General features: G+C 50.1%; 11 protein-coding genes across 11 annotated transcripts; 4 read left to right on the plus strand and 7 right to left on the minus strand.

Annotated features, from left to right (window-relative positions):
- Positions 1-1,009: 1,009 nt before the first annotated feature.
- On the plus strand, positions 1,010-2,916 carry N7455_009619 (MFS transporter). Its single transcript, XM_040954734.2, has 2 exons — positions 1,010-1,764; positions 1,832-2,916. The coding sequence occupies exons 1-2, from the start codon at positions 1,091-1,093 to the stop codon at positions 2,727-2,729; spliced, it is 1,572 nt and encodes a 523-aa protein (XP_040815032.1). The 5' UTR covers positions 1,010-1,090; the 3' UTR covers positions 2,730-2,916.
- Positions 2,917-3,469: 553 nt separating this feature from the next.
- On the plus strand, positions 3,470-8,042 carry N7455_009620 (sister chromatid cohesion factor PDS5; the record flags this gene model as incomplete). The annotated part of the gene is made up of 2 exons (XM_040954571.2): positions 3,470-3,805; positions 3,882-8,042. 2 exons carry the CDS (start codon positions 3,470-3,472, stop codon positions 8,040-8,042), a joined length of 4,497 nt encoding a protein of 1,498 aa, XP_040814855.2.
- A 1,096-nt stretch (positions 8,043-9,138) lies between these two features.
- Positions 9,139-9,588, minus strand: N7455_009621 (uncharacterized protein; the record flags this gene model as incomplete). Its single annotated transcript, XM_065606249.1, has 1 exon — positions 9,139-9,588. The coding sequence occupies one exon, from the start codon at positions 9,586-9,588 to the stop codon at positions 9,139-9,141; it is 450 nt and encodes a 149-aa protein (XP_065460212.1).
- Positions 9,589-10,261: 673 nt separating this feature from the next.
- On the minus strand, positions 10,262-10,669 carry N7455_009622 (uncharacterized protein; the record flags this gene model as incomplete). Its single annotated transcript, XM_065606250.1, has 1 exon — positions 10,262-10,669. The coding sequence occupies one exon, from the start codon at positions 10,667-10,669 to the stop codon at positions 10,262-10,264; it is 408 nt and encodes a 135-aa protein (XP_065460213.1).
- A 966-nt stretch (positions 10,670-11,635) lies between these two features.
- Positions 11,636-12,224, minus strand: N7455_009623 (uncharacterized protein; the record flags this gene model as incomplete). Its single annotated transcript, XM_040954774.2, has 2 exons — positions 11,636-12,064; positions 12,120-12,224. The coding sequence occupies 2 exons, from the start codon at positions 12,222-12,224 to the stop codon at positions 11,636-11,638; spliced, it is 534 nt and encodes a 177-aa protein (XP_040814776.2).
- A 98-nt stretch (positions 12,225-12,322) lies between these two features.
- On the minus strand, positions 12,323-14,110 carry N7455_009624 (SWI/SNF chromatin-remodeling complex subunit SNF5; the record flags this gene model as incomplete). Its single annotated transcript, XM_065606251.1, has 1 exon — positions 12,323-14,110. One exon carries the CDS (start codon positions 14,108-14,110, stop codon positions 12,323-12,325), a length of 1,788 nt encoding a protein of 595 aa, XP_065460214.1.
- A 932-nt stretch (positions 14,111-15,042) lies between these two features.
- On the minus strand, positions 15,043-15,912 carry N7455_009625 (endonuclease/exonuclease/phosphatase family protein; the record flags this gene model as incomplete). Its single annotated transcript, XM_040954767.2, has 1 exon — positions 15,043-15,912. One exon carries the CDS (start codon positions 15,910-15,912, stop codon positions 15,043-15,045), a length of 870 nt encoding a protein of 289 aa, XP_040814867.2.
- An 807-nt stretch (positions 15,913-16,719) lies between these two features.
- N7455_009626 (curved DNA-binding protein (42 kDa protein)) lies at positions 16,720-18,260 on the plus strand (the record flags this gene model as incomplete). Its single annotated transcript, XM_040954770.2, has 5 exons — positions 16,720-16,747; positions 16,884-16,967; positions 17,023-17,127; positions 17,201-18,013; positions 18,073-18,260. 5 exons carry the CDS (start codon positions 16,720-16,722, stop codon positions 18,258-18,260), a joined length of 1,218 nt encoding a protein of 405 aa, XP_040814995.1.
- Positions 18,261-20,141: 1,881 nt separating this feature from the next.
- N7455_009627 (putative PHD finger domain protein) lies at positions 20,142-23,281 on the plus strand (the record flags this gene model as incomplete). Its single annotated transcript, XM_065606252.1, has 3 exons — positions 20,142-20,172; positions 20,251-21,856; positions 21,916-23,281. The coding sequence occupies 3 exons, from the start codon at positions 20,142-20,144 to the stop codon at positions 23,279-23,281; spliced, it is 3,003 nt and encodes a 1,000-aa protein (XP_065460215.1).
- Positions 23,282-23,856: 575 nt separating this feature from the next.
- N7455_009628 (uncharacterized protein) lies at positions 23,857-25,489 on the minus strand (the record flags this gene model as incomplete). Its single annotated transcript, XM_040954654.2, has 7 exons — positions 23,857-23,984; positions 24,054-24,591; positions 24,657-24,851; positions 24,920-25,100; positions 25,157-25,227; positions 25,278-25,344; positions 25,401-25,489. 7 exons carry the CDS (start codon positions 25,487-25,489, stop codon positions 23,857-23,859), a joined length of 1,269 nt encoding a protein of 422 aa, XP_040814838.2.
- An 81-nt stretch (positions 25,490-25,570) lies between these two features.
- Positions 25,571-25,780, minus strand: N7455_009629 (uncharacterized protein; the record flags this gene model as incomplete). The annotated part of the gene is made up of 1 exon (XM_065606253.1): positions 25,571-25,780. The coding sequence occupies one exon, from the start codon at positions 25,778-25,780 to the stop codon at positions 25,571-25,573; it is 210 nt and encodes a 69-aa protein (XP_065460216.1).
- Between the last annotated feature and the right edge of the window lie 108 nt (positions 25,781-25,888).

Below are 25,888 nucleotides of genomic sequence, written 5' to 3' on the forward strand. Positions count from 1 at the left end.
GGGGTTTCCTTTTTCGATTCGTTTCTTCCTGTTTTTGCCCACATACAATGTGCCATAATAGCCAATACAGGTGGAGAAATCTCTTACGTTCATCCGAGTTCTTGTAGAGTTTTATCGTATTGTGAGTTTGCTTTTGATGTACAATGCATGGCCTGTCCTTTTCTTGACTGCCCAATATTGCAAATCTTACTATCTCGATGTATAAGATGCCTCTGTTGACGGCAAAAACAATAGCCGGTTGTACCTAGGAGTAAGAACTCGAACTACATGTAACACTACATAGTTATGGTGTATGCACATTGTTCTTAGTGCTTATAAAAGAATGATTCCTCCGTACAACTAACAATACTCTATCGGACTCGGAAAATCGGACAAGATATAACTTTGACTCGGCACTTCGTGCTCGGCCCTCAAGCCGGGATCTCCACTTTTTTTCGGTGCTTGGCTGAAGCCGAGAGCGAACGTGAGACTGGAACTACGCATTTCGTGCTTTTGCGTGATTTGACTGGTCCATGGGCTAATTTTTCGTGGAGTCCATGGGCTCAAGCTTCTAGGGTTTTTTTGGGGGGTTTTTTAGTTTTTTTTTTTGGCCCAATTCTTGTTTGTAATCTAGCGTTCCCATACATCGCCATCCACATGGTGACATGGGTATACAATACATACCTCGGTGTTAAAGATGATTATTTGATTATCCACGAGGGATATGGATATGAGTTGGTCAGGCGCACATATGCCAAAGAAAACCCCCGGACTATCATCGGGCTGACTCAAGAGCATGACGCATCCATTTAGTTTGGCCCCCGGGGGAGGTGTCTCGGGGAGTGCACTACGGATATAGTGGAGAGCGAACGGCCGATATTATACATCTAGCGAATAAGCTGGTCTCCACGACTTTTTTTTTACAAAGCTTTGACGGTTTATCTCCGAGACCGTCCCCTTCTGGAACATTTGCGATGTTGGTTATATTATGGGCCTAGGGTTTATATGGCCCCTGTCTCGAGAGGTTCTTTCCCATTGTTTTCTCTCATATCCCACCTAGACACTCTTGCACACCCACCTACCTATACATACATAGGTATTTGGAGCAATCATGAGTCCCCAACCATTTGACTCAACTACAACTACACCCCGCCTTAGCATGGAACAACATGGTTCCATCGAGGGGGGTATCACCGACAATGTTCACGAGAAGAGCGAGACAGATGTCGATGTCGAAAACGCAGTCGAAACACCGCAAAAGCCCGAACCACCCAGCACAGATCCCAACCTTGTCGACTGGGATGGCAAAGATGACCCCGAGCACCCCCAGAACTATACTAATCTGCGCAAATGGGTCATCACACTGACCATGTCCACCATGACCGTATGGATCACCTTTGCATCCAGCGTCTTTTCGACTGCGACTCTGGTGACTGCGGAGGAGTTCAATGTGTCGACCGAAGTAATGATTCTCGGCACCAGTCTGGTTGTTTTTGGTTTCGCTCTAGGTCCACTGTGCTGGGCACCGCTGAGTGAGCTATACGGTCGTCGCATCCCGCTGTTTTCAGGCTACGCCATCTTCGCTATCTTCCAGATCCCCGTGGCTGTCGCTACGAACCTCGAAACCATTCTGGTCTGCCGATTTCTCATGGGTGTCTTTGGCTGCTCGCCTTTGGCCGTCGTTGGCGGTGCCCTGGCTGATATTTGGGACCCGGTGGACCGAGCTGTGGCTATCGCTCTCTTCAGCTCGGCTACTTTCATGGGACCTGTTCTTGGCCCAATTGTGTGAGTACTCAAATTGCTTCTTCAGAATATCCCCCAAGGCATTTTCCAGAAAACTAACATTCTTCAGCGGTGGTTTCCTCACAGATTCACACCTTGGCTGGCGCTGGACCGCATGGATCACCTTGATTGCATCCGGCTTCTTCGGTATAGTTGCTTTCTTTGTCGTTCCTGAGACCTACGGCCCTGTCCTCTTGCAAAGGAGAGCTGCACGTCTACGCATTGAAACCAACAACCCGGACCTCCATGCCTTCTTGGATCTGCACAAGCCCACAATGTCAGATATCGTCACCAAGTACCTTTTCCGACCCTTCCAGATGCTCGTGCTAGAACCGATCCTACTCGCCATGACCATCTACCTCGCCCTAGTTTACGGAATCCTCTACCTATTCTTCGAGGCCTACCCATATTCCTTTGGCGAAATTCGCGGCTGGACCCACGAAGGCGTAGCTGCCCTCCCATTCATCGGCATTCTTATTGGCGTTTTCCTCGGTGCCTCTCTCATCATCTACACCACGAAGACTCGTTTCGCTCGCAAACTTGCAAAGCACGGCAAGGTCGTTCCCGAAGAACGTCTCGTACCAATGATGATCGCCTCTGTGTTGCTGCCAATCGGTCTGTTCTGGTTCGGCTGGACTTCCAGCCCGCACATCTCCTGGGTCCCGCAGGTCATTGCCGGCGTACCTATCGGTCTGGGTATCTTGGTTATTTTCATGCAGGGTCTCAACTACATCATTGATGTGTACATGATGTTTGCCAACTCCGCTATCGCGGCGAATACCCTCATCCGTTCAACCATGGGTGGAGCGTTCCCGCTCTTTGCTACGCAAATGTACCGGGATCTAGGTGTGGCTTGGGCATCTAGTGTTCTGGGTTTCATTACTTTGGCTATGATTCCTATTCCTATTTTGTTCTTTATCTATGGTTCTAGGATCCGGGCTATGAGCAAGTTCAGCCCTAAGTTCTAGGTGATTGATCTACTCATCTCTCATTTTCAGGCGCAAAAGCATTACATGGATACATTTAGGGTTTTGCTTTTTACATGCATTGTTATGACGGAAGATTTGGGAAGTCAGGTCGCTTTTGTTACAAAGACCTACTCGGTTGTTTTATCACGAGAGCTTGCATATTTTAATCAATATTATTAATACATACCTTTACTCTAATATTGGGCCTCTATATACCTAACGTAGCAATTTATCCGGACAGAGTGGATATTCAACCTCCTATCACCCGAAGGCTGCTCTATTATGGGCCGAAAAGGACGTAGACACGATATCTACTGACAATGAGATCTTGGGTATTGCTTTTGCTATATTTGCTATATGCTATATTCTTCGACTAGCAGTGTGTTCTCTAGACTGTTTATAGTCTATGTATAGAACCCGTTTAAAGTCTGTTGTTATGCAGTGTACTTTTGTTTCCTAACGAAGCTCTGGAGGGACTTGTCTTCCCTGAAAGAAGGCTTCTCAGACCAACAAGTGCGAGCTAAGCCCCATATGAGATTGGTATGAGTTGTAGACCCAATACATTCATTAAAGTAAATAAAAAAATGATATCATAATGTACCGTATGACATCTGTAGCACCAACTTTATAGGGCAGGACGCGGTCCCGTGCGACGCGTCCTGGGCGGTCAGCCTCCACCCAAACTCCCGAGTCGAAACTCTCCACCTCCCCAGTGCATGTGAGAACTGCGACCATCCACGATGCCTTCGCGCTCTCGCCCAGGTCCTTCCGAGGTGGAGGAAGACTCGGGGCTTCGCAGTCTGTCCTTCAACCAGCCACTCTCATGGCGCGTGGGGCGCTCCGCCATCCCCATCGCGGATCTCCTCGAACGTCTCCAAACTCTCGCGCAGGAACTCCGCAAACTCGACCAGGAGGAAATTGATAAGGAATCGCTACGGAAAGTGTCCCAGGAACTCGCCAGTGGGAACTTGCTTGCCCACAAGGATAAGGGTGTCAGAGCGTGGGCTACGTGCTGTATCGTTGATGTATTGCGACTATGCGCACCCGACGCGCCTTTTACGCGCAATCAACTGAAGGTGCGGCAATTGAAGAGACACAAAATATGTGATTTGTCTATGCGATCATAGAATGTACTGATTAAGACCAATTTAGGACATATTCACATGTATCGTGTCCTCGATTATCCCCGCTTTGGCCGATCCATCCAACGCCTACAATGCCCAGCATATCTACGTCCTGGGATCTCTCGCCGAGGTGAAGAGTGTGGTTTTGATGGTCGATCTTGATCACCCAGACTCGCTTATTGTCCCGTTATTCACCGGCTGCTTCGACATTGTTTCGGGTTCTTCGAAAGCATCCACCGGTGAGGAGGTGGCTAAGAATGTCGAGTTTGACATGACCCGAGTACTCGTCACCGTGATCGATGAATCCCTCGTGTTGGCCCCTGAGGTGGTGGATATTATCGTCGCCCAATTCCTCCGAGTCGACCCGCGAGTGTTGGACAACTCTAACAAGAAGGGAAAGCGACCAGATGCGCCGCTTGACGCCAAGCAGGACACCCTTCTACTGAAGGACTACCCAGCTGCCTATAACATGGCCAAGGCTATCTGCCAGGCCTGCCCGGAACGAATGACTAGTCACATCAGCCAGTACTTTAACAATGTCATCATCGATGCGTCTGTGCCAGCTGGCCAAACGAATGGCTCTAAGCATGCTCGAAAACCCAATCTTGATGACTCTGATGAGGAGGGAGAGGATATTAAGGAATTGAGCAAGGCACACCGTCTGATCCGGGAGCTTTGGCGTGCGTGTCCAGAGGTCCTGCAGAATGTCATTCCGCAGATTGAAGCAGAACTCTCTGCAGAATCGGTGGCCCTACGTTTATTGGCCACTCAGACGATCGGAGACCTCGCGGCTGGAATCGGTGTTGCAGGTCCCCCACCCCCTCCCCCCATGGACCCTACAACCTACCCGCCAGTGTCACTAGTGGATTATGACAAGACCATTCCCCAGCCCAATGTTTTGTTGACTCCCGTATCCCCCAAGCCTTTCTCTCAAGTGCACAATTCGGCCTACGAGGCCTTCTTGAGCCGTCGTCTTGACAAGACACCATCAGTCCGTGCTGCCTGGGTCACAGTTATAGGGCGAATCCTGCTAACCTCAGCTGGAGGCTCTGGCCTACACGAAAGCGAAGAACACAATCTTGTCAGAAACCTGGCCTCGATGCTCCGCGACGTTGATGAGAAGGTTCGTGTGGCTGCAGTTGATACCGTCGGGCAATTTGGGCTTTCTCAAATCGTCCACAAGCTAAGTGTGGATGGTGGATGTTCGTCACCAGACTCGGTTCTTGCTATTCTTGCCGAGCGAGTGAAGGATCGCAAGCCGCATGTGCGTGAACACGCCATGAAGATTTTGGCTCGCATGTGGGCAGTGGCTGCTGGTGACATCGAGCAAAATACAGAGCCCGTCGTGTCCCTTCTCAAAGATGCACCATCCAAGATATTTGATGCGTTTTACACCAACGATCAAGAAATCCATATTCTGATCGACCGCGTCTTGTTTGAGACACTTCTGCCACTTCCTTATCCCCCTATCAAAGCGAAACTTTCTCGAACCAGCTCGAACCAATCACAGAAGCAGAAGGATAGCCAGGCGTCCGAATCTGAGCAAGAGACAGATGTTGACAAGATTCGCGTTCGCCGAATTCTTACTCTGATCCGAGGGCTGGATGAAAAGGCGAGGCGAGTCTTTTTCGTTATGTTGGCCCGTCAACTGTCGATGATATCGGCAGTGACGCTTTACCTAGAGGCCTGTGAGAAGTACAATGGTGGTGTTGTCGACAAGGACGAGGAACAGATTAAGACACAATTGTCCAAGATCATTGAATCATTATCCAAGACCTTCCCAGATGCCTCACGCGCATCCGCAGACTTGTGGAAGTTCGCTAAGGTGCATGATCGACGCAGCTACCAGCTGATTCGCTTCACCATGGCTGCTGTGAGTGATTATCGCACTGTTGTCAAGGCCACAAAAGAACTCCAACGGCGGGTCCAGAGTGCAAACAACTCTCCCCTGCTGGAAACGTTTACTCCTCTTGTGTATCGATGTGGGTCGCTGATCTTCAACCGGAGCCACATCCCGGCGATCATGAGTTTGTCCCGAACAGATGAGAACGGATTGGCCAATGCTGCACAGGAGATGTTGAAGCAAATTTCATCTCGAAACCCGGAAGTCCTACAGGCACAGGTCCAAGAGATGTGCAAAGACCTCGAGGCTCAAGCCCCCAAGGCTTCCTCCGCTGGTGATGGTAGTGCTGAAGACATTTTGAAGGCTTGTGCTGGTTTCGCTAAAAAGCTTCCTGCTAAACTCCCCAAAGAGCGCAAGTTCTTCCAGGCTCTGGCCAACTACGCCCTTTATAGTTCATCACCGCATTCTGCAAAACATGCCGTGTCAATTCTCATGGCCACAGCTGACCGAAAAGAGATGTATGCGAAGGATTTGGTACATAAGTGCGTTGCGAAGTGGACGTACGGATCTGATCGATTCCTCACTCGCCTGGCTGCTCTGTCGCAGCTGAACCTCCTTGCACCGAGAGAAGCAGATGAAGAAAGTGATGCTATCATTTCGATTGCCATCAACCAAATCCTGCTCACCAATCGCACACCCGAACCAGACTCTGAATACACCTGGTCAGAGACAGTTGATGATGAGACCAAGGCTAAAGAATGGGCATTGAAAATCATTGTCAACCGCCTTCGGGCCAAGGACGGAGCAGACAATGAAGCTGATTTCCGTGCCCACGCAAAGCCTGTCTACGAAACATTGAATAAATTGGTGGTCGGTGAAGGCGAGATCTCTAAGAAGAAAGATACCCCTGCAGCCCAAAAATCGCGCCTTCGCCTCTTGGCTGCCAAGTCCTTGCTTAAGCTGTGTGCTTCTAGCACTGTCTGCGACAGTCTGCTGACGCCGTCCGATTTCAACGCAGTCGCTTTGGTTGCTCAGGATCCACTCTTGCAGGTGCGAAGTGGATTCATCAATCACCTAAAGAAGAAACTCGTCCAAAAGTCACATCTGAGCCACCGATGGTACATTGTCCCCTGTTTGCTTGCTTTCGAACCTGTTCATAGCCTAAAGGAGAGCACGCTTACATGGCTGCGGTCCCGTGCGGCATACTTCGCCCAACAGGCGCAAGCCAGTGGGAAACGGACGGAACAGACCATGGTCATGGAATTGATCTTCTCGCGTCTCCTGTCTTTGCTTGCCTACCACCCTGATTACCCGTCTGAGGATCTGGATGAGGCAACCAAACTCGGCGATCTGACCGACTTCTCTCAATATATCCTTTTCTACCTCTCCGCAGTTGCCAATGAACACAACATGTCATTGATTTTCCACGTCGGACAGCGCGTCAAGCAATTCCGTGATGGCATTACCAAATCAGACGAGATCTCCACCCGCCTCCACACTCTCTCTGATCTGGCGCAAGCAACTATTCGCCGTTTCGCAGATGTCTACTCCCAACAGCACAAGTTTGGCGGTGCCGCAGGCGCAACCAACATCTTGCAAACGTACCCTGGAAAGATGGGAGTCCCAAGCTCCCTCTTCACCTCCATGAGTAGTCACCGCGAAGCCCAAGACGTCGCCGACAAGAACTTCCTTCCAGATGAGCTGGATGATTTGCTTGATCGCGTCGTTCGAACTGCAATGAAGCCAAAGAGTAACTCTACCCACGCTTCACAGGGCGGATCAAGCAAGAAGCGAAAACCCGAGTCTCTTGATGCGAACGGCAAAACCTCTGTGTCTAAAAAGGCACGTAAGGAAAAGTCTTCTCGTCCCGCCCGCAAGTCCACATCATCGATCAGTGCAGCCAAGTCGAAACGGAAATCAAAGAACGACGATGGCTGGTCTTCCGACGGAGGCGCTGGAGGCACCACGCCTGCTTCGTCTCGCAGACGCAGCGTCCGAGGCACTGCGAAGCCGGAAGTTAGCTATATCGACAATGACAGCGATGATGCCGATATGGAGATGGCAGAGTGGGATAAACCCGAAGAAAAAGACGACGGCGAAGATGAAGCGGAGGAAAGTGAAAACGAAGAAGCTCAAGAAACCGACAACGACCAAGAACTCTCTGAGGAAGATGAGCCTGAGGTCAGTGAGAAGGAACCCACGCCGCCTCCTCCTTCTGCAAAGAAGCGAGGCGGAAAGGCCACTGCTGCGAAGGGCGATGCCAAGAAGCCCGAAGCAAAGAAGCCTGAAGCAAAGAAACCTGAGGCAACCAGCTTGCCTTCGCGACGCTCTTCCCGTCGTGGATAGATACCTCGGATGGGCTACATGGGACATAACATGGCCACATCCAGCTGTGTGTTCACATACGGGCCATGTCTCTCATTTCGTCCCACACGCTTCCAATGGTCATTTATTTGTGAGTTCCTCAGCCAAGATCTTTGGGACTTAGACGTCTGGTATCGATCTTAGTGCTGTTCTCAGATCTAAATAAGTTGTGCGATTACTGCGTGGATCGTCCCCGTTCCCGTCGATGTTCATATTCATATCCATATTCATATCCTGATTCCCATGTTATTTTCATTATGGTTTCACTATTTCGCTCTCATTTGCTCTGTTTCTTTGCAGTTCAGTGATGGTCCGAGATGTATACCCCATCTGCCTTTTTTTTTTTCTCTCTTGAAGTTTGCATCGGGCTTGTGCTCGAGTTTTCACGAATGTCTGTCTCTTTGCGTATTCCCGTCAGATAAATGCTTTCTATCTGTAAATGAATTGAACTTTGTTTCAAAAGTACTTCTTTACGTTGTAGTTTAAAGAAATGGAATTATATGGATGCTTCCAAAGTTTAACCCGTCTAGTAACTTTCGCATCCACCAAGGACCTAGTCTGATATTCTATAAAAGAATTAACGTTTGCTGTTTGGGGAAATCGGGGTTGTTATAGTAATCTTGATTCATAGCCTGACGCATCATGTTTAGGCACTGTTGACCAAGGCACTTAGTTATTCTGCATTATTCCTGCCGAGACTGAAGGTGTTACTATGACAAAAGACACAACTCTATATACTAAATTGTACCTCACCGAGATCTCTGATAAGAGGTCTTTACTCTAACTTATTTGGGTGTTGAAAAGATTTATATTCAAATTCTGCCTACCGATTATAGTCAGTCAGTAGTCAGTCAGTCAGCCAAGTCAAGGTATGATCATTCCTGAGATCGCTCTCTCTTCATATACCGAAACACATAGTGACCCCATTTCCCATCGTTATCTGGTGCCGACGCTGGAGCATACTGGTCCAAGTCCACATCAAGTGTCCCAATAATCCTAAACCCGTATTTTGCATACATCTCCCATGCATCCGCTGAAGAATGTACCCATATAAAAACTCCCGCTGCGTCTGCCGTCTTTATCCCTCATTGCAGAAGCGCCAATCCGACTCCTTTTGCCATTTGGGTGCCACACAAAGCGAGCTGACATACATGCATTTGGTGCCATCCGGCATGAGCTTCGTCATCCAGGATTTCATGTCTGCGTCGGTCATCTTTTCGAGCTGCTTGGTTGGGTCGTTCTCATCGATGTCGACTTTCTTGGTTTGGTCTTTGGGGGCGATCTTGCCCGTGGTATGTGCCGAGGTTGTCGATATGAATTGTGTTGCTGCAGGTGGAACAGTGTCCCGTATCTCTGCAGTTTCTTCAACCGCGAACCCCCGAAAGCTCCCCAAGACCCAGCCGGCAATGTCGCCTGTTTCGTTGTCTACTGCTTTGAGAAGAACGGTTCTCGGTGACACTGCTTGTTGGGAAAGGTATGCTATCATTGCCTTTTCGAGGTCGTACGGGTCCTTTCCTAGTCCTTTCATTTGAGTGTGACGGTCATTTAGAAACGAGTCACTGCTTATTTTGCCGAGAATGGGGGCCCTCTGCTGGGGAGGCTAGTTGAATGGAGAACTGTTTAGTTGTCATTTTGCTGATTGATAGATATAAAATCGACAGTTGAGTGAGGAAGGAACCAGGCGAAGATGGTTCAGGTAGGGAGAAAGGAACCGAGGGGAAGAATTAAAAAGGCGAAACAATGAATTCGACTAGGATTGCGGGGTCCCGATGTGGTAAGCCCGAGCCAGCCTTAGCACATTTGTTTTACTAGTGGTGGGTGCTGTAATTTGCATGGATTGTCAGAAATTGGAACTAGGGCGCCGCAAGGTATACAAAGTACGTCTGTTGGAGTATGAGGTTACATAGGGCTAGACTGTGGCACTATATCCGCATTATCCGCAAATTTACAGACTTAGATACTTAATTCTTATCCCAGTACGGAGTAAGGTAAGATTATTAATTTAACTACTAGTTTAGATAGTTACCATGTATCTTAAGGCAATCTAAGAATCCAAGATTTTAGGATGAATAATGTTATGAAGTATATTCGAGAATAGAAATACCGAACCATGCCAAGACCTAGGCCGGAGATAGCGGGCGGGAGCGGGAGTACTAACTACCATGGGGCAGGGCTCCCCACTACTGGCTTACGACCAACCATCAGACACATAGGCGTGAATAGCTTCTCCTTTCCACCCGCAACAAGACAGCCTGCGCCCTAGCAAGCGAATCAGCAGTCTTCCGTGATCCCTTTGGTGCAAATCCAATCATCTTAAGTGCACCAACAATGCCATGCGCCAGTCCACGGCCAACATGGGTCATGCGGATCAGGGTCGGCAAGCCCCAAAGGCTCTGCGTGTATCTCAAATCACCGCTGAGAGGCCAGTACCAAGGAAGCTCATCGTTGCGATCGGCAAGATCCTCACTGACCTCAAGCACGAACCCAGCCTTCTTCATCGCGTCTAGAGCGACAGAGATCTTCTCCATATTGCTAATTCCATTCCCTTGCTCGATACCAAGACGAATCGCACGGTGATGGAGGTCATCGTTGTCATAGTTCTCAGTCATTACATGAATGAGATTTGATCCTGGCCTGTCTTGCCATGTAGCGCTTGCTTGAAATCTGCATCTCGCTTGTGGTCTTGAGGCTCGAGAGTAATAGCGGCTATTTTTGGAGTGTCCGTCAGGGAGGGATACGATTTGTAAGGTGAAAGAAAGGATTGTGAATTGGAAATTTTCCATTGGAGTGAGATGGGGAAGCTATGCATATATGAAACTTGAACTATTACAACTCCCTGAAGTACGGGTCGCTGCTTGTTTAGATGGCGCCACCTACTTGCAGGGATTAATAGGGGATCGCATGCAGGGACGGAAAGGGGCTATGTTTGCACATGTGTATTTTGTTTAGAGGTTCTTAATCGGTATAACCTGAGTATTACGTTTATATTACTATGCATAGCCTAACCTTGGAAGTACCTAGGTAGGATGAGAAAATATAGAAACAAAGAAACAAAGAATGGCAATGGTGTACTCGGTGGAAGGAAGTGAATGGCATGGATTGAGAATTGGAAGAGAGAGGAAGACGGAGAGAAAGAGGGAGAATGAAATATGAGAAAGGGAAGAAGCCTCAGGATTCTTTAAGAGATACAAATAGACTGACGGTTTCGGATGTGATATTACTCCTACTAGGTCACTCAATAGAAAAGGAATAGAGATATTTACCTAAAGCTCAACCCAACCCGTCTCTCGAACTGCTATTACACATGGTTCAGCGAAGCAAGAAAAACACAAACACCGCCGGAGAAAAATCGAGCGCCAACAGAAAGGATAAAGATAGATCGCTTCCGGCACTAAGAAACCAAAACCTATGCAAGACCGACACGAGTGGGAGTGGAATGGGAGAGAGTTCTTGAGTATGAAGAAGTAGATGGATTGAATTGATCAAATGTGTAAAAGAATATAAGCGATCTGAAAGAGAAAGTGGGCAGTAATCACACAGGACGCCGTTGTCATCACTTCATGAACGAGATTGACTTATGGCTGAGATCCACTGGCTGAAGAGGGAGAGGCATGTGCTCCAGGGACTGTGGCAGTCCCAAGAGCTGGACTGGCGCTCGCGGGCATCCTAGGACTGGCACTCGCGCTTCCGCCATCGCCACCAGTCTTTGTGAGGCGCTCCTCGACCCGCTCCTTGTGCTGCCGGTTGCGGAGATGGACTTCAAAGTTGTCCACTGTCATGCCCGGACCAGGGGTGTACAGCTTTCCGGGGCAGTCGTGGCAGCGAATACGGGGGAGGTATTGGTATTTGATATTTTGGCCAGCCTGGAGGTTGTTGGGATTCGCCACGGGGGCCAGGGTTTCGGTATCGACGGCAGAATAACGCATCACACCTTCAAAGGAATCGTTGGGGTGAGATTGCTTCAACTTGCTGAGACCGGCTGCCAGCCAGTTGGGTGGTGGGGGCTGCATAGACACAGGGTCAGCCATGGGCCAAAAACTGGGGTTAAAATCTACTCACGCCAGAAACACCAGGCTGCGGAGGGTTCGGTGCATCAACAGCACCGGTTTGTTGGGGTCGCGGGGGAGGGTGAAGTCGGGACTGTTTATCGGACGGAGGTGCCATCGTGCGAGATGCTTGCCCTGCGCTGGAGTGGGCGGAGACAATGCGCCTTCCGTTCCTCAGATCGACTAGCTTGTCACGCGAAATCTTAAATCTCACTATCAACTTATCAGAGTCGTCCACGCTCTCTTCTCGGTATTGTTGTCTTCGGGCCGAGACTGGGGCTCGTGATACACTGGTTCGGGGGTTGCAGACTGTCCAAGGCTGGCGCGAAGCGCCGCATGGGCTGCAGATGCCGCGCCTCTCATGCCCCTAGTACGAGCTGTACCCTGTGCGAGGTTGGGCCCAATTGCAGGAGAGCCAACAGAGGAGTCGTCACTATCAAACTCGTCGGAATCATCATCGCCCCGGTGTCCAGTCATTCCACGACGACGGCTGGAACCGGTCCGTTTAATCACATTGCTTTCGTCCATAGAGCCCACAGAGTTTGGTATCACGGATGAAACAATCATGGTACGAATCGTGCGTTGACGGTCCTTGAGATCTGGCAAAGCAGGTCCACCACGACGGTTGATTGACCGTTTCTGGCGACGTTGCTCTCGGGATATTGAAATTTCGGTACGTTCAAGATCTGCCTCATTCAACTCATAAAGATAAGGCGTATGCTCTTTGGCAGATTGGTATGGTCGGAAGGCAGAAGCCACAGGGGTGGGGAGGAATGAGGTGTGGAGGTCTGGGTCCTCGATGGGACGGCCATCGAATGGGTGAGCGACAATGTACAAGGATTTGGTGAAGAGTTGGGACTGTTCGCGGATTGAATGGGCGATGGCGGTGGTGAATTCACCAGAGAGTGATAAATCATCCGTCATGCATAATGCGAATTCTTCGGGAGAATTATTGGGGTCATTGATATCCCACTCGAACTGGTCGATGAGCGTGTGTTGACCAATGGTGATGTTGAGCTTGACCGAAATGCGCATCTCGTCATTTTTGTATGCGGTGTAGGGTAATTGGGGATCAAGAGGGTCTTCGTGTATGTTAAGATGCGGGTAATAGTCTATCACCTGCTCCTGGATGCTCTGGGAGATCATTCTCGTCAGAGGGACCGAGCTCTCTACCGCGAGACCCATGTCTTCAACCAGCTTCTCCGCGAACAAATCTGGGGACACAACACGATCATGAAGGTTCCACGTGAAAGTATCGCGGATCTTGACCTTTTCCCAATCAATGTCCAAGCGAATAGGGACCAGATCCTCCATCTGTTCATTCTGCGTCTTTGCGTCACGTCGTGAAATGCGTAGTTCTCGCGTCTTTCTGTTTCCGGGGCGGCGTCGATGGGTTGGGTAGAGAAGTTGAGGGTGTTGATTGCGCATGTCGGTACGGGGGTTTCCAAATCCCTCATAGCCCACACCATATAATGCAGCTGGGTTTAACTGATTTTCGCGTCGTACTGTCAAATAAAAGTCGCGTTCCGCTCGCTTATTCTTTTGTAATTTCTGACTCGGGTTTTGCCAGGCAGTTGCAGCCGAGTGCTGGAATTCGCGATCAACGTACTGCTCTAGGAGAATCTTATCCAATGGCGTTTCGCGGGCGCGTACGGCCATGGCCCCAGAAACCTCTGTGGATTGGGCAGCAGATCCATCACGAGATCTCTTTCTTGCGGAACCATGCGTCCCATTTGAACGGGACGTGCCATTGGAAACCTCACTGCCGGGGTCTGACGAGGCTGACACCCCAGAAGCAGCTAGCATAGCCTTTGCGCTTTGCTTTCCCTCTGCAATTGTATCTGGCGTGTGACCATTTGTTGATCGGCTTGTCCCAAGGTCGATGCTGTCTAGGCCTTGGTCCCCTGTGTCCGACGCGCCAGAGCTGTTCTGGGCACCTGACTGAAGGTCCCCGAATGATTGCTCTGAGGGTAGCGAGCCACCCGTCACTTTAGGGGATGGCATTGTGGATGGTCTATTGAATGCGAAACGAACGTCTGATGCCACTCGTATGATCTTCCAAGCTCGGAGTGGCTCTCAACGCGTCAGGGATAGGTTCGGGTCGGTTACCGTAGCATTATGGGATGGAACCTGTTCATCCGATCAAATCATGATTAGCAGGTGTTTTCAGGAGTAGTGTACACTATCCATCACCGTCGCGACCGTGCATCCAATGTCACCTTGGGGGATGAGGTTGATGGATGGACGTGTCGCAACGGGCGCATGTCCCGAACACGCCACAGGTCACCAGCAAAGGGTGTGCAACGGATTGAATGGGGACAGCATATGGAAATTATGGACATGAAAACCAAATGGGAAGGAATATCGAACATACCAGGGCCGAAGGGGGAGAGAGCTCTTGCCGATGTTCCTTGAATGGACCAGTCGGGAGTTCCAGCGCAGAATCCGCTCCGGGTCGGTTGGGGCTAAGTCAGCTGACCTTTTTCGTCAATCGATTGCGATGATCCCAATGGACGTGATTCTTCCCTGGAAGATTATTTTGAACTGGGGGAGTTGTTGCAGTTGTGTCTTTTTAAAAGCCGCGGTGATGGTGAAAGAGGCAAAGGAGAAGGAGGGAGAGTACCCGTTACAAGTGTCCGCACCCGTCTTAAAATAAAGCAAAGAAACGCGCCATTCACTTTATATGCCCAACAACCATAAAGGAATCACAGATTAAAGTATAATACTACTTTTAAGATATTTTGAGGCTATTCCCAATACTCACCTATGGGCTCCAGGCTAACCTATGACCCCGTTTACCAATTTTACATACTGTCATGTGACCCACGTGTGTGTTACATAATGTAATCTCCAGGGTCCGGGTATTCCGAGGTCTCTTGGCATATTCATTGTATTCATATGGTCTAACATTGCACTATGTAAGTACCTATTCGGTCTTACAGTGTCAAGTCCACAATAACAGCACGGTGATCCGAGCATAAAACACCATCGTCGAACCGATTTCCTAGCACTGCATAGCCAATTACTGCCAACCTCTGACCGTGAGTCCCTGCAGGTCTCACCAGAACATAATCAATACGCGAGGCTGGCTCATCCTCGTACCCGAATCCAGTCCAAGTAATATGGTTACCATATCGCCTCGAGCTGTCAACTTCCGTATATGCATCACGCAAGCTTTTCGTCAACTCTTGGTAAGCTTCCTGATTCTCTTCGCTGTTGAAATCGCCGGCCAAGAAAGTGCCCGAGATGAGCTTTGCGAATTTGTTCTGGCTGTATTCGGAAATCTTCCCGATAATGATACGTGCAGCCTCGAGACGAGACTGAGATCCCTGATCATCAAGGTGGGTGTTCATGGCAAGGACCGTATTCCGACTAGCTCGATGAGTGAAGACACCAATGGTAACAATGCGGATGGAGGCTGCGTCCCAACTCTTGGATGGCGTTTCGGGTGTCTTGGATAACCACACTGTCTCCCAATGTAACAGCTCCCAGACTGATGGTCTGTAGATGATAGGGGAGTATTCCCCAGCCTCGTGGCCATCATCTCTACCAACGCCGATATACTCCCATTCTGGTGCTTCGGGCTTTCCGTCTTGATTTAATCCAGCCAGAATATCACCAAGTTGATTGTGGAGAACTTCTTGTAGGCAGACGAAGGCTTCTCTGCAATGACGAGTCTCATACTCAAATTCATTCAACAGCAATTGTTTGCGATCAGCCCAGGGTTGTTCGCCTTTGAAGGGAGACGAGGTTGCATAACGGATATTGTGTGTCAAAACCCGGATGGGAAGTTTTGTAGGACTCATAGCGTGGGGTAGAAAATAAGGATCAAACTACCAGTAATGGTATAAGTACCTCCATCGATATCAGGTTTACAACGAGTGAGGGGAATGTTGCATTGCCTCAGGTTACCATTATGCCTGAGGCAATACATAGTCCTAAAGTTTACTACGTAGGTACATAGGTACATATATATATGTTGTACCGATGTAAGTATACCTAGGTGAAAGTTGTTCTGTATGTAGGCTTCTGTACTTTTCATGGGTATTCTACAGTTGACGGCCTGATCCATCCTTCTAGCCACAACGCTATAGGATGAAAAGAAGACATCGAAAGGGAGATAAATAGAGGATAAAAATCCCGGATACATCGACGTACTTCCCAGGGATGTATAAGAGGGGAACACTGGTCAGGTGAGGAGAAGTTTCGGAGTAGACTGGAGGTCTGAGCGATCCTGGGTTTGTGGCGGAATCCGGGGTACCAAGAGGGGACATTTACGGTCTATATAGCAAAATCAACACTAAAGCTAACTAGGTATAATATAGAAAACATGTTCTCTTGACTCAAATCAATGGCGTAGCTCAGTATGAAGTCAAGGGAGAGATTTCCATGACGTCTTCGGCAAAGCCCTAACTAGGTAACAGGCCTGAAACATCAGGCGACTACCACCCAACCCCACCAACGCTAAACACCCTCTCGACGCTTTGCACACGACTCGATCTCGATCCATTCCTCTCCTCTAGCTTCACACGGATTTACAATCCGAACACTTTTCTCGAAACCACTTGCATTTACTAGTTTCTTACAGCTCCACGAGCTCAATTCACTTCACAATGGCGGAAGACAAAGCACCCGAGGTTGGTATGTAAACTTCATGGAAAGCTCTGACGTTTGTGGGCACCGAGTCCAATATGGGCCATGAGCTCGCTGGCACCCACCACAACAAAGAAAATATGTTCGGATCATAGAACATGACTAATTATGCGATTCTTTCTAGATTACACCCTCAACAACCCCGATACCTTGACCAAGTACAAGACCGCTGCGCAAATTTCTCACAACGTCCTTGACGCTGTTGCCGGTTCGTTGCGCAAGAACTTCCCACTGTCTCACTTTGTGATCTAACATTTATGTAGCTCTTTGCGTGGAGGGAGAGAAGATCGTCGAGATCTGTCAGAAGGGTGACAAGCTCCTCGACGAGGAGATCACCAAGGTCTACAAGGGCAAGAAGATTGTCAAGGGTTGGTCCATCCCCCTCTCTAGCCCGTTGGTGGCAGAAGAACCACATGAACTGATCGTAACACGTAAATTAAGGTATCTCTCACCCCACTACTGTCTCCCCTAGCTCCTATGTGACTCCCTACACTCCTCTGGTGTCCGACGCCGCCGAGGCCGAGATCACCCTGAAGGCCGGCGAGCTCGTCAAGATCCAGCTTGGTGCTCAGATCGATGGATTCGGAACCATCGTTTGCGATATGGTGGTCGTTCCCAAGAAGGACGCCCCCAAGGAGGCTGTTACCGGCCGTGAGGCTGACCTCATTATCGCTACCCACTACGCCAACGAGGTCCTCCTGCGTCTTATGGTTCCCCAGGGTCTGTTGGCTCAGGGTACCGATGAGGAGAAGAAGAAGGCCGCGGCCCAGAAGGCCCCTACTCAGGCCTACATGTCTTCTCTGCTCGAGAAGATCGCCAAGACCTACGACTGCACTGTCGTCGAGAACACCACCAGCTGGATGTTCGGCCGCAACGAGATTGAGGGCGAGAAGAAGATCATTCTCTCACCCGGTAACGGTGTCCGCGGTGACGGTGTCCCCGAGGTCGGCGAAGTTTGGGGTGTTGAGGTTGGCCTCAGTCTGGGATCCGGCAAGGTCAAGAACCTCGACCACCGTGCTACCCTGCACCGCCGTACCACCACCACTTACGGCCTGAAGCGCCCCAGCTCCCGCCAGACTCTGTCTGAGGTTGTCAAGAAGTTCGGTACTTTCCCCTTCAGCTTGCGCCAGCTTGATGACGAGAAGGCCGCCAAGGTCGGTGTTGTTGAGTGTGTTCGTGGCGGTGTCCTGCGCCAGTATGAGCCCGCCGGCGAGACTGACGGTTCCCCCGTCTCTCGTCTGCTGACCACCATTGGTACGTACCTTAACTTTGCATGGAGATGATTTGGACCCATAAGCTAACCCCACCCACAGCCATCACCAAGAACGGCCTCACCAAGCTCGCTGCTGCCAAGCCCGTCGATCTCGAGCAGATCAAGTCTGACAAGAAGCTCGAGGATGAGGAGATTCTCAAGATTCTCGAGCAGCCCCTTGCTCGCTCTACCGGTAACAAGAAGAACAAGAGCAAGAAGAAGACCAAGACCACCGGCGGTGAAGAGTAAATATGAGTCAACGCTCTCAACAAACTTCCCCTGGTCATCATTTTCATGCAATACACTTTGATATAGTGTAGGACTATTTGTCCAATCTGAATGCAAAACAGATATCCAATGACGAGCCTCACTGCAGGTCATACGAAATCTATCCAAAAACAAAAGAGAAACACTTGATTTTCCCCATGACATGCGACAGGGCTGGCAATGCCAACCCATTTTTTTGGAAACCTCGGTATATACTTTATCGACAAGCTGGGAGCTGGGAGATCTTCTTGTGCTTTTCCCTGGAGGCCTGTCTGTCTTGTATGTAGCAATTGGAGCAGACTCCACGGACCAAATCAAGACGTTGCCAGTCTGTACTCAGGTGTATTGTAAATCTACATGGAGACGTTCTATTGAGACAGTAGCTCTTGTAGTTCTCTATCACTTTCGTATATGCTTGTCCGTGCCGAATCTCAATCTGTAATTTGTTCGAGACAGATTGTTGCTCGAGGAAAAGATCAAAACCAGATTCATATGCAGTTCATCGTCGACTACTCGGTAAAAGAGCGATGTTCAAAGGTCTATAGGCAAGTCGTTCGTGGCCTCCTTTCAGAGTATGCAATATTAGGATACTATCCTAAGCTATCTAGATGATGTTTGCCTAGTGGCTGGCAATCACAGGGAACCAGGCTGTCGCAACTTGCTAATCTGTGTAGAGTCTCGGTGCAGCAATGTAATCAGGATCTCCCTCTCATTCTTGTTGACTGCTGAATCCCCCAGGTACACAATAGAACCATGGCTTTCCGGATATCTGGTAAGTATATCCTATTCTACAACCATTTCCCTGTGAGACCTGCAAACAATAACCAATTTATATCCGTCTCCTACGGTCAATCCAGAGTCTGTCTACTTGCATGTGTGCCTGATGGATTGTCTACACAGCTAGATTAGGTCAAATAGAGCTAAGGCTGAGCAGCCATTGAAGTTTTATACACAGGCAGAGTCGTATTCTCAAAGGATCAATAGCTGAATAGATCAATATAAAAGCTATTGTTCTCTGTAGGCATCCTCAAAGGAGACACCCTGGTAGCATGGGATGTCGAGGTCAATACGTGACATGTCACCTGGACTACTGTCTATTCTATTGTGCCCGTTTGCACCCTTCTTACAGAAAAGCAGCCTTGACCTAAAAGGGAAGGCCCCCCAGTCTCGCAGAGTATTTATTCCCTCCCCCTCCCACCCCCATCTTCTTCTTCTTTTCTTCTCTCTTCTTCCCCACGTTCCATCCATTTCGTTACCTTCAGTGTTAAAAATGGATACCGTGCGTGCTGCTGTGCGTCGCGTCTCAAAGCGTCTTCTCAACAAGAAGAGTAAGTGACCATCCTCTGTCTATTCCAGTCCCTTCCCCGGATATCCAGACACGTCTGTGACGCGGATTTCGCGGCCTCTCAGTTCAAGCTGGAAGATTACCCCATGCCATGCTCCTCTGTATCATGCTTCCCCAGTCTCATGTCCCCAGTCTCATGTCCCCAGTCTCATGTCCACAGTCTCATGTCCCCAGTCTCATGTCTCCATGTCACCATGTCCTTGCTTCCGTTGTGACTGAGTTGCAACACCTCATTTGCCTCTTGGCCTTGCACATTTCTCAGGCAAATATGAGTTGGCCTTTCCATGCTACTTCTCTCATGTCATGAATTGTGTTGTCATTGGTCCAGTCACCTCTGAGACGGGATGTGCTCTGTCATTTGGTTCACTGAGCCATGAGTGGATGAGACAACATACTCCCCTCCCTCCCCCCATATTCACTTACTTATATTATTGAACCCACCATTCTCTTTTTCTCTCATTTTCATGTGAATGATTCTCTCTCTGTCTTCACTGATCTGGTCATTGATCACTTCTGAGATGGGGGAGAAGGAGATGTTGCATCCTTCAGGTGAAACTGGGAGATTTACCCCACACTTTTTTTTCACTCACTTTCAAGATGAGAACAAACACTGACTTTTTCGAATAGCCGAAGCCGAGAAAGCTTCCAAGGAGAAGCAAGATGCAGCTGCAGCTGCTGCCGAGTACGTTGACCCCGAGAAGTTAGGGCATGGAGCGCGTGGCACTAACTCTACCAGGCCCCTTCCGCCTGCCCCTACGGGGTCCACTCAGTCCGAACGCCGTCAGGGCTCTTCCAAACCCGCGCAACGACGGAAGCTTCAGAAGAAGCCCCCGGGCCCTTCGAAGCCCACCCCCCAGTATCGGACAATGAGAGAGATCGGGGAATACCCATCTACCGCGGAGTACCGAGCTTCTGGCGTGACTCCTCTTTCTGAACGGGCCCACCGCGTCGCGACCGTGCCGACCGACGTCCCGCGCGACGAAACCGAGCGCCTTTCCCCCCTTAGCGGGGTTGAGAACCTGACGGCCGATAAGAGTCATGTTGAGGCCTTTGAGTCGGAGGCATTTGCCTCAATCTCCAGCGGAGGCCAAAGCCTGGCCGACGAGGCCACCATTACCACCCCGGCCGATGCGGCCACTCCTACCCTCCCGAGCGCGGACGATACCAACAAGTACGTCACAGTGCTGATGTCTCTTCCTTTGCACCCTTCCGACAAATACGATGTTCCTAAACTCCGGAACCTCATGAAGCATTCCATAATCCACGCAACCGAGAGCGGCAACGAGCCGGGTGCCGTGGCTCTTCTTTACTTCTGGTCCAATGCTGTGGATGATGAATTCCAACTCTCTTTGATCGCCAACGTCGCCAAAAGCGATGATGCAGTAGACGATCAACTGCGACTTGCGCTCCAATCTGTCCTCAACAATTCTATTAGAGATGCCCAGAAGTGGTATCAGAAATACCTTCGCGCTACATCCAATGCAGCTGATATTCCCCCCCGCAGCGAATCAAGCCTGCCACCTGCCAATTCTGTTGATGCAGAGCCCAGCTTCAAGATCTCCGATATTTATCGCGACACAAGTGGTCCTCGTGTTGAGGAAAACTTCCTGAGCGGTAAATCGAACACCGCTCCGCTCAAGAGACCCAAGAAGCCATGCCCGGTCAACGAGAATGCTTACAAACGTAAGCGCAAGTGGGATATGGACCCTGATCACGATGAAAATATGCGAGCCGTGCGTGCTCGTCTTGAAGCAGAATCTTACGTGGACGTCGCAGTCCGGTACAGTAACATTCGTACTCCAATTGGCCCACCAGACGCCATTCAACACCCCTACAACATGGACAACATTGACACGGGAATCGAGGGAGATATTGCAGCGATCAATGAAGCGATCTATCGTACGCGTTCCCTCCCTCCCCCAGGTCCTACCGTTCCCCCAAGTTCTGGCGCTCCCATACGTTCTATCCTCGATCTACCTCTTGTCAAGGGTCCGGAGCCCGAAGCTCCATCTGTCTATTCACCATCTGCTTCGCTTATCGGTCGCAAGACTGGCAAGCCCGTCTCACGACGCCAGAAAGACAAGGCCAAGGCCCCTGAGATCCCACAGCGCGCACGGTCGCTCTCTGTTGATACCACGGTCTCAAGTCTTTCTTCCCTCTCAAACTCTGCTTACTCGGTCCGATTTAACGACTGGTCTGGCGACCACGAACCACGCCAAATGCCGAATTCTATGTATGTGATTTCTTGGTCTGACTTGGTCAGTCTCTATGTGCTAACATGACACCTCACAGTGAACCCCCCGACAACAGCGATGATTGCCACCAATGTGGAAAAGGTGGCGATCTACTCTGCTGCGACACATGCATCAATTCGTACCACTTCGAATGCTTGGATCCTCCCTTGGATCCCAAGAATCCTCCGCAGGGAGAGTGGCATTGCCCCAAGTGCTCCATTCGCAACAGTTTCTCTACCTTGATCGCACACTCCAAACACTACAAGAAGACAGAATTCCAACTTCCTCAGGATATTAAGGAACATTTCCAGGGAGTTGATGAAGGAATTGTGTTTGATAACGACTATGCCCGGAATTTGAAGCATCAACGCTACTACAAGGCGGCGCCCCACCTGCCGCGGCTGACTAAAGCACCCAAGCAAGACGCCGCTACCGTTTACGCGAATCCCATGCTTCTCCGAGAATACGACAACAAGGGAGACTGCATCCGTTGCTCCAAGTGTGGTTTTACATCCCAAGGTACACGTCCCATTATTACTTGCGACTACTGTCCCTGCCGCTTCCATCTGGATTGTCTTGATCCTCCCCGCGCACATCCCCCTAACCCCAAGATCGGGTGGATGTGTCCTAACCATGTCACTCCTGACGATATGATTGCTACCAAGGAAATTGATGGCAGCAACGAGCGTACGCGCCGTGTTCGCCGAACCAAAAATATGGCGTACATTGATTGTGACATCATGATTCCTGACGACCCAAATCAAACTCTGTTTGACGACGACTGGCGAGAGAAGAGAGCCCGTTTCCTCGGAGGCGATGTCGTTCTGAACTTTATCACTGCTGTCAAAGATGATCATCACGAACGTGAAAATGAGTATGCCCGAGCTGTCGAGCGAAAGTGCTTGGATTTGACCAAGCAACTCACCAATGAATACCTCAACCGTGCTGAAACCGCCGGGATCACCAACAACATCACACAGAACGGTCTTCCCGCGGAGTTCACCCAGAATGTTTCTTCCGCTGTTAACACCATGATTGCCGGCGCTCCTGTTTCCACTCATGACTTTGACGCCGCCGCTGCCCTCCTCAGCATGGCTTCCACCCAGCCTCCCCTTGCTGTCGGCGAAGGTCACATCGCCGAAGCTGACGGGCCTACCTCGCCCGTTGCTCAAAAGACCTTGTCCCGCATCGATGAGGAGTCCACCTTGGGCTCATCTCACGCTGCAACCTCCCCTCCCCCCGACATCTCCCACCCCCCTCCCAAGGCATCCTCCGATACCGAGGATGAGGAGTCCCACCACGCGGGCTCCGAACTTCTCCCGCGGATCCCTGTGTTCAATCGGAACAAGCGATCCCGCGCCGCCGATGACCAGGGATCCGCGGGAGAACCGGCGCAGAAGCGCCAATACACCAAGTCCAAGTGAGGGGAGCCTGCCTGGCCAGCAGGCTCCCCTAAATTCAAAACGTCGGGGTCCTCTCGCGCATGGAGGGCCCCGGCGTTTTGAATTGTGGATTTGAATTTTCTTTTGTTTTTTAATTTTTTTTTTTTCGATTTCCGCGATCGCCGGGATGGCGATCGTCAAATTTTCTTGAATCTGTTTCTCCGGGCTGCCCGGCCACGCCTTTGTTTTTCTTTCAATGCTGTTTTATCTTTTGCTTTTTTTTGTTTTTCAAAAAAAAAAAGCGCGTGGTCGGGTGGCTCGGAGAATGTGTACGATAGCATGGGCCAAAGGCCAAATGAATATTTGTCATTTCACTTTTCTCTTACTTGTAAATCTAATTACTCTCAGAGAGTTTTCATCAACGTAATAACATATTCGTATTCTACATAACTTTCGCTGGAAGAATAGATCCCGGTGGCTCGACTCCGGGCAGAGTACACTGGTGAATATTATGGATATAACCCCCCAGCCCCCATCATACAATAACTCAAGACGACAGCGACACAGATTCAGGTAGGACAGGGGGGTGGGGGAAGGGGGGGACAGAATGGGGACGCTTAAAGGAACTTCTTGGGCATGTTGGCCCGGCGACGCTTGTAGATGACGTAGGAGATCACGAGGACCACCTGGAACGCGATCAACAAGAAGATGAAGAAGCCCATGCGCGGGCTGGAGGCGGTAATGACTGTAAGATGGGAGAAAAGCAATTAGCAAATTGAATGGATGAGTCATATGGACAAAGCAAGGGACTTACCACTAAGCAGGTGACCCTGCAGGTTCTCGCTTAGGCTGAGGTGGGAGGATCGCAGCGTTTCGTGGAGCTGGTTGAACCGCCCACTGTAATCCTTGCTCTGCAAATCGGTCTGGAGGGCTTGGAGCAGCTGCTCAACGCGCGAGAGTCGGCTGTCGAACTGGGCGAGCTGGCGGTCTTGGGCCAGGGACTTCTGGATAAGCTCTGCGTGGCGCTGGTCGGCCTTCTGGGCCTGGTTCTTCAGTTCCTGGAGGATGGTGTTGGTGGCCTTGCCGGCCAGCTGTATGCGACCGCTGACGTCGACGATCTGGGCAGCCAATCCGTTCATTGTGGCTTCTGTGCCGCGGTTGGTTATGGGCTGAGCAGGCTGGTCAGGAACTTGATTGCGGATTGGCTGCTGAGGGGTGCCCCCTTGGTTGGAGGGGATTGTCGAGCCTTGGCCTGTGACGGACTCGAGGATGAACTTGAAGACCTCGAATGAGTCTGGGTTTTCGGGAGTGGCTGCTGTGATGCCGAAGGTGTTTCCAGCGGGCAGAGCGATCTGCCCAGGTTAGTATGTTTAAGATGGCTGCGGTACGATGTCGGCGGGATGTAGTGTATACATACCTTGTTGGTTGAAAAGCAAAGCTTATCGTCAATGGTGACTTCAAAGATGGAGCTAGTGTGCTTGAGCTTGACAATTGATGGACGGCCCAAGTTACGGTAAGAGTAGTCACAGTGGCCAAATGCTAAGGTGTCCGGGCTGTTGTGGCTTTTGTAATCGATGGTACCGTCATTCAGGAATCCACGGACACTTCCACCCTATGAAAGAGGTTAGTAACAGTAATGATCAATACGCCGCAACAATACGCGACGGGGTCAATACGCACTCTTCCACCATGGGTATCGATTACTAGAGCAAAGCCGTCGAACTGGCCGACAGTATAGATGCTCGAAGTACCAATACGGGACTGACCGTCCTTGGTATACCATAACTGCAGGATTCCACCCGCTCGTTCAGGTCCGCTTGCTCGGAATTGGAACTCTGCTGACCATTCCGACTGAGAAACTCTATATCCATGTTATTATCCGGGGTCCAATATCACGGTTTGAAGCCCTTCACTTACGGACTTTGTGCCCAAGCTGATCCCCGTGTGTTTCCAGGGTACGGTGGTGTTAAGATGAGCTTGTCTGATAGCTAAATGGCGGTTAGCTCAGTTCGGCCATAATTCCGGCAGACCGACTCACAACTTGCGGTACATGGCCCTCTGCTGCAATTGTCCATCCGGGGATAGAGTCTCGGGTTGGTGATATCCTGGTCTGAAGTCAGATAGCCGTAACCCAAAGATTGTACACGGATACTGTACTGACGTTTGACCAGCACCAAAGCTTGAGCTATCAATAAGCTGGGCTGTAGCCCCTACAGCAAGCAATGCCAGTGAAGCTAATGGTCTCATCATGTTGTGTGGCTTGACGCTTGGTGGAGCTTGATGTTGATGTAGAATTTGTGAAAGTTTCACGGAAGTTTTGCGCAGTAGCTATCAGCGTTTGCTATGGATTGAGTCACTTTCACACTTCCGATTGCAAATGCTAGAGACAACACTAGTGGCGACCCAACCGACAACAATAGCAATAACGCAGAGACGGGCCTCTTTTGCAATAACAGCGGCCGATGGCGAGAAATCGATAAAGTGATGGAGCTGTACACTGTTGAGGATCGTGTGGCGGATTCCGACGTCTGTGAAGTCCATACGGAGAGAGTGTTCCCTTTTGACGTTGTATGTGTTGTATTGACTATCTGTCCTTCTGCCCAGGTGTTTCGCTCCTGATTTGACCTCCGATCTCCGCATCTGGTCACG

The sequence above is a fragment of the Penicillium solitum genome (assembly GCF_028829755.1).
Source record: "Penicillium solitum strain IBT 25940 chromosome Unknown utg000008l_segment0_segment0, whole genome shotgun sequence".
Taxonomy (NCBI): Eukaryota; Fungi; Ascomycota; class Eurotiomycetes; order Eurotiales; family Aspergillaceae; genus Penicillium; species Penicillium solitum.

Bases quoted from the DNA above. Each gene is read 5' to 3' on its own strand.
- N7455_009619 (XM_040954734.2), top strand. From the start codon at position 1,091: ATGAGTCCCCAACCATTTGACTCAACTACAACTACACCCCGCCTTAGC. The intron at 1,765-1,831 runs GTGAGTACTCAA...AACATTCTTCAG, and splicing joins CCTGTTCTTGGCCCAATTGT to CGGTGGTTTCCTCACAGATT.